Raw genomic sequence first — 13,375 nt, 5'->3', positions numbered from 1 at the left:
TTGAGCATAGCCCCTCCCTTTCTGGTTGGCCACACCCATTCCCATTGACCCCACCCATTCAGCTGTCTCCTGCAGCCCCCCTTTGATTTGAAGTCACCAGCCGCCACTAGTAATTTGTGCATACAAAAGGCAACTTCTTGCTTCATATATATATTTTTAATTTTGATAATGTTTGATTCTGTTAAGTGATCTGAAAATGGTTAATGAAAATAACTATCACTGTAAATGAACATGTTTAACTAACCAATCTTGCTTTTCTTATAATTTTTTTCAGCAAAGTCTGTATTCAATATATGACCCAATGCATTATGGTTTGCTAAATGTCCTAGTCACATGCTTGCTTTTGAAATTTCTGCCTTTGAAACATAAATCAAACTTGACCCAGATGAATATTACTTTAATTTATCCTCAGAGTAAATATTTGGTGTTACTTAATAAGCACACACTGCTCTTTTCTCTGTCAAACTGCATTCCCAGATACAGTAGTGCACACACACACACACACACACACACACACACACACACACACACACACACACACACACACACACACACACACACATTAGGTATCTTAAAGCAGCTCCAGATATCGTCATTCCGAGAAGCAAGCTGACCCATCTGGCTCACTCTACAGTTCTGTGTGAAAAGGCTTAAATAAATTCAAATCCATAACAAACAACAAACTCCGCATTCTGCCCGGACGCAATGGCAGTCCCAGTATTCAAACAGATGTGCTCCCACGCACATCCCTTGAGCTTAATTCTGACAGGCTGACACAGCTGACGTCATCAAGCACTTGATGACGTCAGCTCCAAAAGTGCGAAAATGAAAAAGTTTACAAAAATAGATGAAAAAAATCGGAAACAAAGGGGTGCTACTCGGGAATCGTGGCACCCCATTACTGGGACCCCAAAACTTGGTACAAAAACGAGTAATTTGGGATGGTTGGGAGGTCTGTAGATATCCCATGCATTAATTTATTTCTATCATCCCACTGTTTGAGAATTTGGATGGTGGAAGGACCAAACACAAATTAGGGACTTAAAGGAGCATTCAGAATCTCATTTTGTTAAATCCTCAGAAAAAAATCAGGCTATGTAAGCATACATACTTTTTCAATACAACAGAAGAGGCTTAATTTCTAGAAAATTGTATCCACACCTTTCAAAATAGTCCTCAAAGAATGTTTCAAAATGTGAGACATATTAGATACAATCTCATTCACATAACACTTCTGTTCAGCAGGCAACAATGCAGTAAAATAATCTAAACTGTAAGCACAGTGCAAAATACATTTCCACATAAATCCCTGATATAAATCAAATATATGCCTTTAAATCAAACAGAAGACATTTAAAACAGCATAAAATAATTTACTTGGAGATTTCTATGTCAAAAAATTAAAAAAAAATCTCTACAGAAAATGCAAATAAATAGTCTACAATAAAAGCAGCTACAACAGTCATAAATCAGTAGTAATGCAATGTTTCCCTGTCAGAACTTCATAATGAGGCTGATACACAAAAGGAACAATTAAATTGCAGCTCCACATGCACAAGACAGTCCTTAGTGTTCAAATGACAGAGCAGAACTTCAGTTTCTTAGAAGAGGTCATAAAGCACTTAGACATTTCCCATAACTGCTCAAAAGTAGTATTAAGCATATAAACACCACAGAATTCCAAGAGGAAATTACAGTAGTAGTAACTAAATAGTAATAAAAAGGAAGGGAATTACCCTGAGGAATCTTATCTGAGTTTGGAAGCTGTAATCCACTAATGCAGGCTGTTGAGGAATTTCTACTGTGTGATTCCTACAACTGGCACTGACTTCCTGTGACAGGGTTTAAGCTTCTACTGATGGGAGGTGGTTAGCCCATTCCCTATCACATGGAGTTAGAGGAGGGAATTCTGAGCTCTGGAAAGCTGCCAGTATGGGTCTGTGTAGGCACATAACACATATACCACTGAGGCAGTGTAAATAATGAACATGTTCTTTCCTCTTCTGAGGCCACGTTTTAACAGTTAAAAACATACTTTGAGTGGGGTGTCAGGCTGCATGTGACAATAAAAAATTAGAGAGAAAGAGATACAGATACTCAAAATAGTGTCATCTTTAAGCAAACAAAAAATGGTGCCTTTTTCACAATGTATTAATTTCAAATATTAATTGTATAAGCATTCCATTTACCCTGCAGTGATTTTTTTCAGGGTCGCAGTGAAAACTAATTGGCAGAGGCTGCAAAGACCTTCTTTCCTAAACTTCATAAAATGTTGCTATTCACATACAGTCTTGAAATTCACATTCGTACAACATACTGGTTTGCACAAATTTATCCAGTGAAAAACTGCAGAAGGCAACTGATGGATTAGGAAATAGCTCCACAACAGCTCTTCAATTGAAACAATACAAATAAGACTAGCACATGGTAACATTTGAGAAGAATTTCACTTGTACAGCTTAGCATCAACTTATGACAAGGAGGAGCTGGCATAATGATTAAGGTTCATAGAATAGTACTAGGCTAACTGCCCTTCTGGGCCACTTTAAGCCTTGCCAATTATCCATGTGAGCATCAAACCCTGCACCTTCTGCTTGTAAGGTAAGCACCTTAACCAATATAACAACCTCCCACCTCAGAGATATTGGTACAGGGTTTGATTTTGACCTTTGGGTACTGGCTAGGCTTGCAATAGCCTGCAGACTGATAGTCCACTATTTGCCATAAACAAGATCACTATAAGCACTGTCAAACCCCAGTGTTGAAATCACATCATCGAAAGTACACATTTCAAGTTCAACTTGCTACCTCAATGTATAGAACACTAAAATATGTACAGTAAGAATTAAAGCACTTTTCAGAGATTTATTGAGTTTACAGAAAAATGAAACACACATTTTATGAGGAAGGTTATCAATACTATGCACTTGTTTCTGGGGTCCAAGCCACAAAAACACATGGTATGACAATTTACTAGACTAGAGTCAAACTACCCTACCTTTCAGCAAATCCATCTTTGTTAAAGTAGTCATGTAGCAGCAGTTCAGCACAGGACAGCCTCCTGTCAGGATCAATGTGCAAGCATTTCTGGGAAAATGTGAAAGAGAGGGTAAGAAACTCCATGAAAAATGATATTAAGAGCTCAGTGACTCAAAAACATTTAAATATGCATCACTCTAAAGCTGTGACAAATGTATTACTCAACAGGAATTGTGAACTGAGGTTTAATGAAATATGATATTTATATCAAGTATTTCAGAGATACCATGGGCGTACACTAGATGTCTGCCACTCATTTCTTGTTTAACTGAATGCCTCAACTGTTTCTTCCCAGAGCACCAATGAAGGAATAATACTACAGCACCAGACAGGCCCAAGAAAAACAGAAAATATCAAAAAGTGTGGGTGCCTTTTACTGACATAATTACCATCAGTGGGACTTAAAGAATTGCATAGGATGAAAGTAATATAACCGCTGACAGACATTTTAATTCAGTTTAACACAGACTGCATACTTTTACATCCCAGTAATTGATGCCAGTTTGGCATTATTAGCAGGATTTTGTTCGCTAAGTGTCTTCTCATCACTCACACTTCACCTAAACTGTGTTTATTTTTTATTCTAACATTTAAGTAAATGAGTTTCTCATCCTTTGTTGTCTTTGTTATTGCTATACCCAGGTTAATCTTAAATATATCTGACTTCTGTCAGAAGAACATTTGTCTGTCTGCTGTACATTTAGTTTATAGCTGTCCCATCTGTCCTCATTTGACCTGCCATCCTTAGTAGTCAAAAATTCAGCTGAGTGCATCAGTTGAGTCACACTTTCTTACCATGCATTTCAAAACTCTCTCCCTGAAGTAATAGCTCCTGAAACCCATGTTGCAGTTTTACCACTGCTTGCAGCTTATACTGTTTAGCATCCTCACACTTCCTCCTCAGTTCCACATTTATATTTATATTTACATTTATATTTATATTTATTGGATATCCCAACAAATTAACCATAAAACTATAATATTTGGAGACTTAAACATAGACTGGCAACTCACAATCTCCACTACCTCCAATGAATCCATAAACTTGTACAACTTCAGACAATTAATAACCACACCTGCTAGAATCAGTACATGTAACTTCAGGCTGCCTCTCAATATTAGATTAGATTCATACAAACAAACCAGACAAACTGACAAAAGGAGGCTGCCTCTCAGATAGCATAAGTGATGACATACCAACATATGGTATTAGAACTCACCATAACCTAGATAAATATACTATCTATAATCAAATACGAAATACAACTAATTTCAGCAAAGATATTTTCAATGGAACACTAAAACAATATAACTGGAATGTACATAGAACAGTGCTGCTAGATACTACTGTAGAACACTTTAATAATTGTATTCTTTATAGACCTTAAATAATCTAGCACCAGTATGTAATAAAAGAACAAAGTCCAAACCTGCACCATGGCTGACAAAGGAAAAAAATCATGATAAAACCTGAAAAAACTGGTCTAAAAATAGAAATAAAAAAAACACTCCAGGAATTTAGACATCTTAGAAACCTTGCAAAACTCCATATCAAACAGGACAAATAACATACTATACCAACTTACAAGAGAAACATATAGACAACCCAAAACTGTTTCGGTCATCCCTAAATAAACTCCTACAATCACAGCTCTTCAATTTTAGTCTAGTACCTACATCACTCATAAGGAACTTGCTCCTTAAACTAAAAACAACTTCTGTAGCTGTAGAAAAACTACCATCAGACTACCTAAAAATGGCTGTAGAAGTCATAGCCTTCCCTGTGTCCATACTAAATAATAGGTCCATAGCAGAAAGCTACGTTCCATCATTGTGGAAAAAATCCTACATCATAGCACTGCATAAAGGTAGTACATCTACAGAGTTTAATAACTACAAACCGATAGTGATTCTCTCCCCCCTCTATAAGATATTAGAGAAATGCATCCGTATGCAGCTGATGCAATACCTAACCTCAACTAACCTGCTCTCAGAAACACAGCAAGGCTTTAGGCCCCAGGACAGCACCACTACTGCTCTACTATATTTTACCAATGTAATAAACCAACATTGAAATGATCGCCTGCTTGTGTCCACCATGTTCTTTGACTTGTGAAAGGTATTTGATATTGTGTCACACCAGCAACTGCTCATTTGACTCTCATCAATAGGGCTTTCACAATACTCCTTCTTGTGGTTCCTTAGTTACCTATCTGGAAGGTAACAAGCTGTTAAATGGCAACAAACCTACTAATCCTTTCAACCGGTTACTAAAGGTGTCCATCAAGGCTCTATCCTTGGTCCTCTACTATTTATAATTATTAATGACCTCTACACCTCCACTCACCATGCTAGTTTAGTTCAGTATGCAGATGACTCAATGTTAATATGTGCAGCCTCAACAATAAATAAGCTTCAAGACATTACCCAAAAATCTTTTTCCTCTATAAAAACCTGGCTCAAAGGATCAGGCCCTTACTCAACCCAAAGAAAACTAAGTTAATGTTTTTCAACTCAAAATGTTTCCAAAATCAAAAGCAATCTTTTACCATAAAGTCAGTGAAAAATACTGTCACTAAAACTGCAACACACAGTAAACTTCTAGGAGTTATAATACATGACAGCCTCAAATATGACCGCCATATACTGCTCACCATTAAATCTATGCACCAGAAACTAGGCTTTCTTTATAGGATCAATTGTTTCCTTACAGATACTGCAAGAAAAACTCTAGCCACTACCTTCTCACTGCTGACTCTCTTATACACTGCTATCCTAACAAACATAAACAATACTCAAAAAACTAAACTTGCCTCCTGCTACAACAAAAATAGCTACATTTGCCACCAGTCTCCCTCATAGGACTCCCCATTGTCTTAGCTTAAAGCAATTAAACTGGCTTGAACTGCACAACTGTCTAAGATATACACATCTGAATACAGCGCAACATTCAGAAAAATGCCCTGCACTAGAAAACTTATTACTACCCTACTGTCCAGCAAGGGACCTCCATTCTAGTAACGTATTCTTATTACTTACAAATAAGTCAGATAATGTTGTAGGAGATTCGCTCTACTCCCAATGCATTTCTAACCTCTGGAATAGTATCCCCATGCAAATAAAACTCTTGACAAATTCAATAGTTTAAAACCACTGTTTAAACACCATCTTAACCAATCCTGGTCCTGTACATGCTCATCACAGGGTTAAAACGTTTTTCCTGAACAATACCATCTATCCAGATACTCTCCTTAAACACAACATTCTCACCCTCTTAAAACAACTTTTATGCATAACTGCTGCCTGTACAATCCATTAAGTTGCATGTGTGCTTTCCCTTTAGTAACTTCCCCTTTGTAAAATCTTAGAATGCATATGTATAAATGTAACTACTGTTTGTGTATTAATGTAAATAGAAGTGTAACTACTGTTTGCATATAAATATAAACAGAAATTTATATTTATATTTAGAAAGTTTGACTGAAACTTACTATAATGCAATGTAAGCAAATGGAGCTTTTCTCCCCGGTCCTTCTCTGAAAATGGGTATTACCCAGTCTGACTTTCCCAGTAAACAAACACAAATAAATAAATATTTTCATGGTCTATTTTCATGACCCTATGGACTGAGAGAATGGTCCTGCCCCCAATCTCTGCTTGCTTTCAGTGCATACAGTCATCATTCTCTAGCCTTGCTTCAAAGTCTGGCCACTTCATCTCTTTAATTATCTTGTTGCTTACCTTTGAACCCTTTCCAATAATGGTATGCTCCTGTCCCAGCCTAGGATGCATCTGAGCATCTTACTGGCTTTGGCTGAACACTTGATGGTCCACTTTTGCTGCAATTACCACATCCAGATTATTCCCATGGCTTGTTAGCTTGAGTTCCTTCCAGCCTGTATCTCATACCTTGGCTATTATATCCTATCCTATATGCAACACTTTGCTTTTGAATACACGGAATTGTAATTGCTACATCTCTTCTCATTTTGTTACTTTGCTCAGATTTCTTGTTAGGTTCTTCCTTCCCTGTTTTTCTGCAGCCCACACACTGATATTTTATGCAGACATGTTGAGGCAGGGTCTTCTGATGTATATGAAAGAAACACACACTGAAAAATATCTGACCAGGAATTAGCCCCTGAAGTGCATTGCTCATCAACCTCCTTTGCTCTGATACAGAGACTCCTGCACAATCACCCTTGGAGTTCTCCTTCCTATTTATCTTTCCAATTATTTTAGCTTTCTGCGTTTCTCCAATAATTGATGCAACTTACACCAGTAGACTTGTGTGTCAAACCTAGCTAAATGTAGTGAAATTGAGGAATATGAAGGTCCCATCAACCAGTACACTCCTAGCCAGATGCACTGTAAACCAATCATAATAGTACCTGGGAATGAATCCATACTGAACTATTTCCTACAGTTGACTGTACGTCGTGAAAATTGTTATTAATCTTTTTCTGAGAATATTTTCCATCACCTTCCTTTTCCCTGCCTCCTTAGAGGAGATGCACCACTGTTACATTTTTAGTCATATAGTTATCTCTCCAGTGGCATAAGATATATTCAGTACCTCAGAGAAACCATTCACTAGAACCTTGGCTAGACACGGGAGAATTCTGTGAGTGGAAACCATCCAGCATCTGAGTCATCTTCCAGCTATCTGGCTATCACCTGTTCCACCATTCTGAATCTGATCTCATATTCGCCCCCAGACCTCTCTATTTCTTCTATCCTTTCTTCCCAAGTTCATTATCATCCTCATTTCCTTGTACAGGTGGTGGCAAAGAATGTATAGTTGTGTACATTGATGTATGAATTCCTCACTGCTACAAGACAGTATAGCTATTTAGGTTATACCCTGCTCAGGATATAGCAGCCAGCCAGTTTTCAAAAATATCTGGCTCTCCTCCACACATGCTCCCAAGCTGCTGTGTCTCAGGATCTACAGAGAGAAAACAGCAGCCTGAGCCCCCATCTTTTCAGGACTTTCTTTTCCCCCAAAAAGGAATACTTATCCTGAAATCTAAAAACGTTAGGAACACAAAAAAAAATAACTATATACAGAAAAGAAGGGGGTGGAGGGAGAGAAAGTGTGGCTGCTGTAGCAGTGATGGAACTGAACATCTACTGCTATGGTAAATGCAACTTACACAACTGTACAATGTTCATCACTCTCGCTACTACAGTAGCTTATAGCTATTTGGGTAAATTACCATAGCTTATCCATCCTGTGAGGAAGAAGTATAAGGATCCAGAAGTCCCCTTGAGTAAGGTCCTAGCAAAACTGGTTCTGGACCTGGAGAAGGAATGCAGTTTGTAATGCTTTGTAAACATATGTATAGAGGGCCAAGAAACATATTCTAGAATACTTCTAGAGTACACCTTTTTCCAATATGCCACTGAAGAAGACAAGGCTGTAGTAGAATGTGCCTTGATTCCACCTCTGATATATTTGCCATGGTGAGAATAACAAAAAATAAAAACAATAACAAGGAACAACCATCTGAAAATAGTCTGTTTTGACAGAGGTTGCCCTTTCTTCTCTTGCCATTCATAGATAAATGAATAAGACAAGGCTCTAGTAGAATATGCCTTGATACTGCCTGCGATATATCTGCCATGGTGGGATTAGAAGTACTCTAGAAGTATTCTAGAATAAGGAGGTCATAACATCCCTGTACTCCTCCCTTATCAGACCCATTATCAAGTACAATGCCCCCTTCGGCATGTACCTTGCCAAGCACATGCAGCAGTTGGAGAGACCACAGAGGTTCCTAACCAGGAAAATCCAGGTTCTCAAACACCTATCCTATACAGATTGGCTAAAAGCCCTGTCCCTCTACTCAGTCTCATAGAGACTGCTCAGAGGTGACCTGTGTCTGGCATACAAGGCCATTTCAGATCCAGCCTTGATGGACTTGCTGCACATCTGTAAGACAAACTCCACTCGTGCAACCTGCAAGCAAGGCCTTAACCTGGTCTGTGATGTTAACAGAGCTTGTTGATGGGATAGTTTTGTGTCTCAAAGACTCCCCCATCTGTGGAATAGACTCCCTCACCATGTCAAGCAGAGTACCTCTCTAGCCCTCTTTAAGAGGAATCTGGATGACTGGCTGGGAAACAGAAAATATACCACTAGGATCCCACCTGTGTCCTTGCTAGACAGGGGAACAGGTGCTGACTTTGAGGAAACATGGGCAGAATTCTTGGCTAGGCTTCTAAGGGCCTCTGGGCCAATAGCCAAGAATCATCCTATGAACCTATGAACCTATAAACAGCTGTTCAGCTTTCATAAATGATTTTATTTTGTCAAGATACCACCTGAGTTGCTTGAGAACATCCTGAGTATGAAGAACTCTTTCTCCCTAATTTTTACGCTCTGGATAGAAAACATGAAGAATGATGGCATGATTCAGTGCAAACTATGAAACAACGTTTGGCATGAAAGGAAGGATTTGTTAATAAAATAACCCTATCTCTATGGAAAACCAAATAGGGTTCACCCACCACGAGAGCTTGCAACCCAGGCACTCTTCTTGTAGAAGTCAGAGCAATGAATAATATGTTCTTCCCAGTTATGAACCATATATCAGACAGATGAGCTGGTCCAAAGGGAGACAAAGTTAACTCTTCCAACATAAAGTTAAGATCCCAAACAGGTGGCATCTGTTCTTAGGTGCTCTTACATGTAAACCCCCCATAAAAAATGCTTGACTAGAGACAGAGAAGAAAGGGAAGTATCCATGGGCTGGCATGCTGATATGGCATGAGAGAAGAATAAGACAGGTCACAGAGCAGTAACTCACACAAATATTTAATAACCACTGGTACATAATCCTTAACTGGGCCCTGTTTATCAGAGTAGCACCAACTAGAAAATATTTTCCACTTGCTAATATAAGATTTGCTAGTAACAGGTTTTCCTTCTTCCTTGAGTAACTACTGCACATCCTCGTGAAGAAGGTGCCTAAAAGATATCATCCAGGTAGTCAGTTGTAGTTATTTGGTTCTGGGTGCATCAAACTCCCCCTGTCTTGTTTGAGTAGATCCACTCTGTGAGAAAGGTTGTGGTAACTATATTTGGATAAGTCTATAAGAAGGAAGAACCACTGCTGCCTGGCCCAGAAGGTAGTCACTTCAGTGGTCTTTGGAGAGTCTTTCCTGAATCTTCATAATTATCCTAGATGCCAGTGGAAATACATAAAGAAACATTCCCAATCAAATGAAATCAAATGACATCTACTGTTATGGTAAGTTATACACCTGCACTATATTCACCATACTGATAACTGCTGCAGTAGCCTAAGATATATGGATAGATTACCATAGCTTAGAACAACTGGGAGGTGGAAAGGGAAGGGTCTATGAGCTCCTAGAGGAGGGTCCTATCAAAATCTGTCCTAGACTTGAAAAAGGAGTCTAGTTTATAGTGCTTTGTAAAAGTATGCACAGAAGACCAAATTGCTGCTTCTAGAATATTTCTGGAATCCAACCCTCCAAAAAGACAAAGACAAGGCCCTGGTATAGTGAACTTTGGCCCCGCATGGGAACAGTTTTGTTGTGGTGGGAACAGCAAAAGGAATAGCAAAAACCTGAGAAAACCATTTGGAAATAGTTTTTTATACAGGCTGTTCCTTCTTCTTACCTTCACAAGAAATGAACAACTGATCGGAAGTTCTGAACAATTTTGTTCTGTCAAGATACTACCCAAGTTGTCTGTGGACATCCAAGTTATGAAGTATCTTTTCTCTCTCATTTTAGGGTCAGGAAAGAAAACAGGGAGATGGACAGTTTTGCTTAAAGTAAATCTGGATAGCACGAAAGAAGGATTACTTCTCAAAGGAACCCTTTCTCTGTTAAAGAGGAGATAAAGCTGATCCACCACAAGAGCTTGCAACCTAGGTACTCTTCTTGCAGAAGTCAAAGCAATCAGCAAAACTATTTCCCATGTTAAGAACCTCAAGTAAGCCAGATGAGATAGCTCAAATAGAGCGTGTGTAGCTTCTCTAACACAAAATTAAGATCCCAAGGAGGAGCCACAGTTTTTTCTGGTAGGTTTCTTATGCAGCATCAAGTTCAAAAACATTTGCACATGAGAATGCATTGAAAGAGGGAAGTCCAGAGCAGACATGTTGAAATGGCTGACAAATGAACGCTGATACAGGAGTAAGATAGGCCATAGGATAGTAACTCACGCAAATACTGTACAACCAGGCAAACACTAGCCCTGAATGGATGTTGGTTGTTTTGTCAGTACCAACTAGAAAACCTTTTCCATTTGCTTATATGTGATTTTCTAATAGCAAGCTTTTTTGCCTCCATTAGTACCCTCTGCAAGTTTTCAGAAACAGTTACTGGCAATATCACACACTAATTCAAGAAAGAAAAATCCAGAACTGGTCTCTAAATAATTTCTTTCTTTGTCAATATCCTGAATCACCATACCTCTCCCATCACACTTTTTGATAACCTCTGTAGCAGAGAGTCCAGAAACTAAACCTTTATCCAAAGAAGAATTCAAAAACTCATTTTTGACATCATCTGGGAGGTTCTGAGAATGTAGCCAGGCAAACCACATCAAAACAGTAACAGTGGCAACAGCCTTCAAGCAGTATCAACAGGGTCATGAATACACTTGTAACAATGAGAAGTAATCTAAGAGCTAGAAAGTAACTAGACTACAAAAAGCAAGATTTTCCTCACAAAAGGAAACTACAACCCAAACATTCATTATACTTTCACAATTAGCCATTATAAATGTTAACATATAAGCCTAACAATTCAGAATTCTAAACTTCAAAGTTGCAAAAACATACACTTTCTTCCCAAACTTATCAATAGCTTTACCATTCTTGACAGAAGGATTAGAATTAACAAAATGCTTGGCAGCAGCTGGACTGACTAAAGCTATAGCTGCTGGATCTGATCTAGGGTTAGTGTATAAAAACTTAGGATCATAGGAGGTTACTAGGCTAACAGCTATAGAACTTTTTTAAGCCTAGCTATTCATGACCCAATTTCCCAATTATCAATGCCCAAGGATTAGAACAGCTTTGGCATCTACAAGCTGTCCTTGTCCATAAGAGACATAGCCAATAAGCTAGGGGTAAAATTGCAGTTTCCCTTCCATTGGTCCAAATTGTGTTTAAATAGGCTTAGGGAAGGCCTCAAATCTTCATAAAGGGGTAATCTGTTCCAATGTAGGGTATTCTCTGAGACACATACCTGTCCCTCAAGTATGTTTTGTTTACATCACATACAAGGTTTAGATCCTTAGATCAGGTAATTTTTAGTGCTGTTTGTTTTGCAAATGTGTAGCAGATCCATCAGGGCTGGACCGGATAATACTTTGTAAGCTATGCATAGATCACCCCTCAGCAGTCTGTAGGAGACCGAGTACAAGGATAGGGTTTTGAAGCAGTCCGGATAGGACACGTTATTTCCACCCTGTATGCTTTTGCTGAGGAACCTCTGTGGTCACTCCAGCTGTTGTAAATGCCTGGTCAGATACATACTGAAGGGTGCATTGTACTTTAATATTGGTCTATTGAGGGCTGAATATAGCGGGACTATGATCTCCTTAGATCTGGATGCCATGCCTTTACTTATAAGTCATGCCATGTAGAAAGATTTTCTCACTGACATGGACACATGGTGATCAAACTTCATTTTACTGACAACCTGAATTCCCAAATCCCTTATCATTGGGTCTACTCATGGAAGTCTTGAAAGACTCAAGAACACTGACCATTCCATATGCTTTCAGAGGGGCAGCAGTCTGGCTGTCTGGAAACCACAGGCTCCGGAAAACACATCCTCCAAGGTAGACAGCACTGGTGGGATGGGTGAGGGTTCCAAAAATTCCAGTTGTAGTAATTAATAGTATTTTCTAAGGGGATAAGAAACCTCAGTGCTCTACTGAAAACATTGGCTTATTTTGGAAATAATCTTAGAGAAAGTAAACCCCTCAAAGGGAGATTCAGATACAATACTCTCCTCAGAATCTGAATCAGGAACCTGAGGAGGAAAAAATACATGTGTCTCCTCATATTCATTCCTCTACAGACTCAACACCTTGAACCTCTTCAGGAATGGAGAAATCCTTTCTTCTTTTACCAGAAACCACCTTACAAGAAGGGTCAATTACCTATACAAAACCCTGAGGCAAGTCCAATAAATTACATTTGTGACACAGAAGAAGTTAAATGTCCAGTTTTTTGTATCTTTTTGACGGGACAGTTAGGGCAAAAAGACCTAGTATTGCCAGCAACAGTTTCCACAGGGATGGGCACTAAATACTAGCTAACAGGGACACATTCCCTGCCTCTTC

The 13,375-nt window shown here is 38.8% G+C and overlaps 1 protein-coding gene across 1 annotated transcript in view; it reads right to left on the bottom strand.

The window, feature by feature from the left end:
* The window catches only part of CDKL2 (cyclin dependent kinase like 2), a 2,041,037-nt gene that overhangs the window by 434,901 nt on the left and 1,592,761 nt on the right, over nt 1–13,375 (bottom strand). Inside the window, exon 7 of the mRNA XM_044060356.1 lies at nt 2,999–3,087. Within this exon, the coding sequence (XP_043916291.1) occupies nt 2,999–3,087 (89 nt within the window). The remainder of the gene's footprint in view (nt 1–2,998; nt 3,088–13,375) is intronic.

Source organism: Protopterus annectens, chromosome 2.part0 (genome assembly GCF_019279795.1).
Source record: "Protopterus annectens isolate FY-2018-M chromosome 2.part0, PAN1.0, whole genome shotgun sequence".
Taxonomy (NCBI): Eukaryota; Metazoa; Chordata; order Ceratodontiformes; family Protopteridae; genus Protopterus; species Protopterus annectens.
Note: the sequence above shows the minus strand (reverse complement) of the source record. Positions and strands in the feature narration are given on the sequence as shown.